Source organism: Urtica dioica, chromosome 5 (genome assembly GCF_054948205.1).
Source record: "Urtica dioica subsp. dioica isolate 48M chromosome 5, U.dioica_male_clone48M_v1_H2, whole genome shotgun sequence".
Lineage (NCBI taxonomy): Eukaryota > Viridiplantae > Streptophyta > Magnoliopsida > Rosales > Urticaceae > Urtica > Urtica dioica.
The window spans coordinates 33,888,792-33,890,777 of record NC_142760.1 but is presented as its reverse complement, the minus strand read 5'-3'; the positions used below and the strand labels follow the sequence as shown (position 1 = coordinate 33,890,777).

The 1,986-nt window shown below is 37.4% G+C and overlaps 1 protein-coding gene across 1 annotated transcript; it reads right to left on the bottom strand.

Moving 5' to 3' along the window:
* Positions 1-340: 340 nt before the first annotated feature.
* On the bottom strand, positions 341-1,496 carry LOC149398019 (WUSCHEL-related homeobox 4-like). The gene is made up of 2 exons (XM_089614429.1): positions 1,163-1,496; positions 341-702 (listed from the first exon to the last, which is right to left on the bottom strand). The coding sequence occupies exons 1-2, from the start codon at positions 1,494-1,496 to the stop codon at positions 341-343; spliced, it is 696 nt and encodes a 231-aa protein (XP_089470555.1).
* Between the last annotated feature and the right edge of the window lie 490 nt (positions 1,497-1,986).

The window sequence follows — 1,986 nt, the reverse complement described above, 5'->3', positions numbered from 1 at the left end:
TGCAGTAGTAGTCTGTTATGTCAAACTTATCTATTTATTTATAATAATTGAGGATTGGGAACCGTTGCTCTTTTCTTCCAATATCGTTCTATGCGCTCCTATACCTATCATCTTTGGACAATTTTTTTATTTTTTATTTTTGTCAAAAAATATTTCATCTTTGGACGATCAACTAGCTATATTACGTGCGATTTAGAATTTATAAAGAGATAGTCAAAGTTTACTAGCTGACTGCAACAAAGTCCAACAAAGAGGTGGGCACAAATACTATATTATTATTCACTAGTCTAATATATCGCTATAGCTAAAATATTATCAAGACGTCTTCATAGAGAAAAAGTCATAGTACGAGCTGACCACCAGATAAACCATTTCTTTTGTCGTTATTCCCAGAGATACGTTCTTCTTCGCGATAATCTCTTCCACGCAAAATCCCTGACGTTGGAGTCAAAGGAAACAATACGAGAGTTTCGGAATTCTCGGAGGAGTTACTGCTGATCATCGCCGTATTCTCGTCGTTGACCACGTGGCGAGAATCAACCGGACGATATCCATATTCATTTCTATGAATGTTGTTTCCAAGTCCTTTGTCTAAGCTGAGCGAACTTCTAGCTGTCGTACTAGCAGCACTACTGGTACTCGTATACATGCATTGCTTTGTGTTCGAATCTTTTTCCTGGTAATAACATGTGCTGCGAACCACTGGATCCAAAACAAGCTAGTGTCCTTTCAGCTAAAATCAACTGATGGTTTACAATAATAACAAGTAAAAAAAACAAGGGTAAACAACAAATAAAGTCGTGGTCACACTCACACATAATTAATATTGCAATGTTTATAGCTCATAGTCAAATTGGTAAAACTGGCTGGACTAATCCTGAACTTCACATATTAGTAATTAAACTGCCAAATATTTGAGATTTGTTAAATAGTTAATTTTTTTTTTTTATAAATTTTAAGTAAACAGATGATGTAGTATTATTGGGACGTTTTTAGCATTTTATTTATGTTTTTGAAGTTTGATGGTTATTTATAACTATTTAGATATAAATATTATAAATATATCTATATGAATAAGTGTATATATATAGAGAGAGAGAGAGAGATAGATAGAAAGCAGGGAGAGAGAGAGAGAGAGTGTGTGTGTACAAGGTCAACGTACGTGTAGTGGTAGTAGTAATATCATGAGAAGCCATGTTAAGCACACTGGTCTGCTCTTTCGCTTTCTCTTGCTCGTGCCTGAGCTTGAGCTTGAGCCTGAGCTTGGCCTTGAAATTGTGGAACCAATAAAACACATTCTTTACCTCAATGGGACCGAGAGCCCTAAGCGTGGCGGTAATTTGCTGAATTTGGTCAGCGCCGGGTTTCCTCATTCCTTGTCCGTACAGCCTCTCCAATATCTGCTTCTGCTCTCCGGTGGGCCTCCACCGAGACCTTGCTGGGATCATGGTCGCCACATTGTTGCGGTGGCGTTTGGGAGCACGACCCGCTTCCATGCTCTCCAAATCAAGTGTGTATGAATCTTCTTTTGCATGGCTTCTTATAACGTGAGAGAGAGAGAAGGAGCTCTGAGAACATGACGTGCAGTGATGATGATGATGATATGATGAGGTGCCTCGGGTAAGGTGTAGCTTAGAATTTGGGTTTCCTTTTTTTTTTTTTTTTTTTTTTCCAGTGATGGGAAAGGGAAAGAGGTGAGGTGAGTCTTGGCTTTTGGTACGACCGTGGCCGATTTATTAATTTAGGTTTTTGCACGTTTATAAGGAGTTTGTTGTCTCGCCTGACAGATAAGAAATATTTGTAGAGAGTTTTTTGTTTTTTTTAATCGAATTATATTAGCATAGTATATATTTATCATTATTCTATTTACATGCGCCGGTCATTGCAATTTTATATTTTGATTCGGAGATTTCTCTTTGTTTGTTTGGATTTCGTTTTTTGAGTGTTTGAATTAATTGGTGTTTTCGATATGACGGGTTGTAGAGA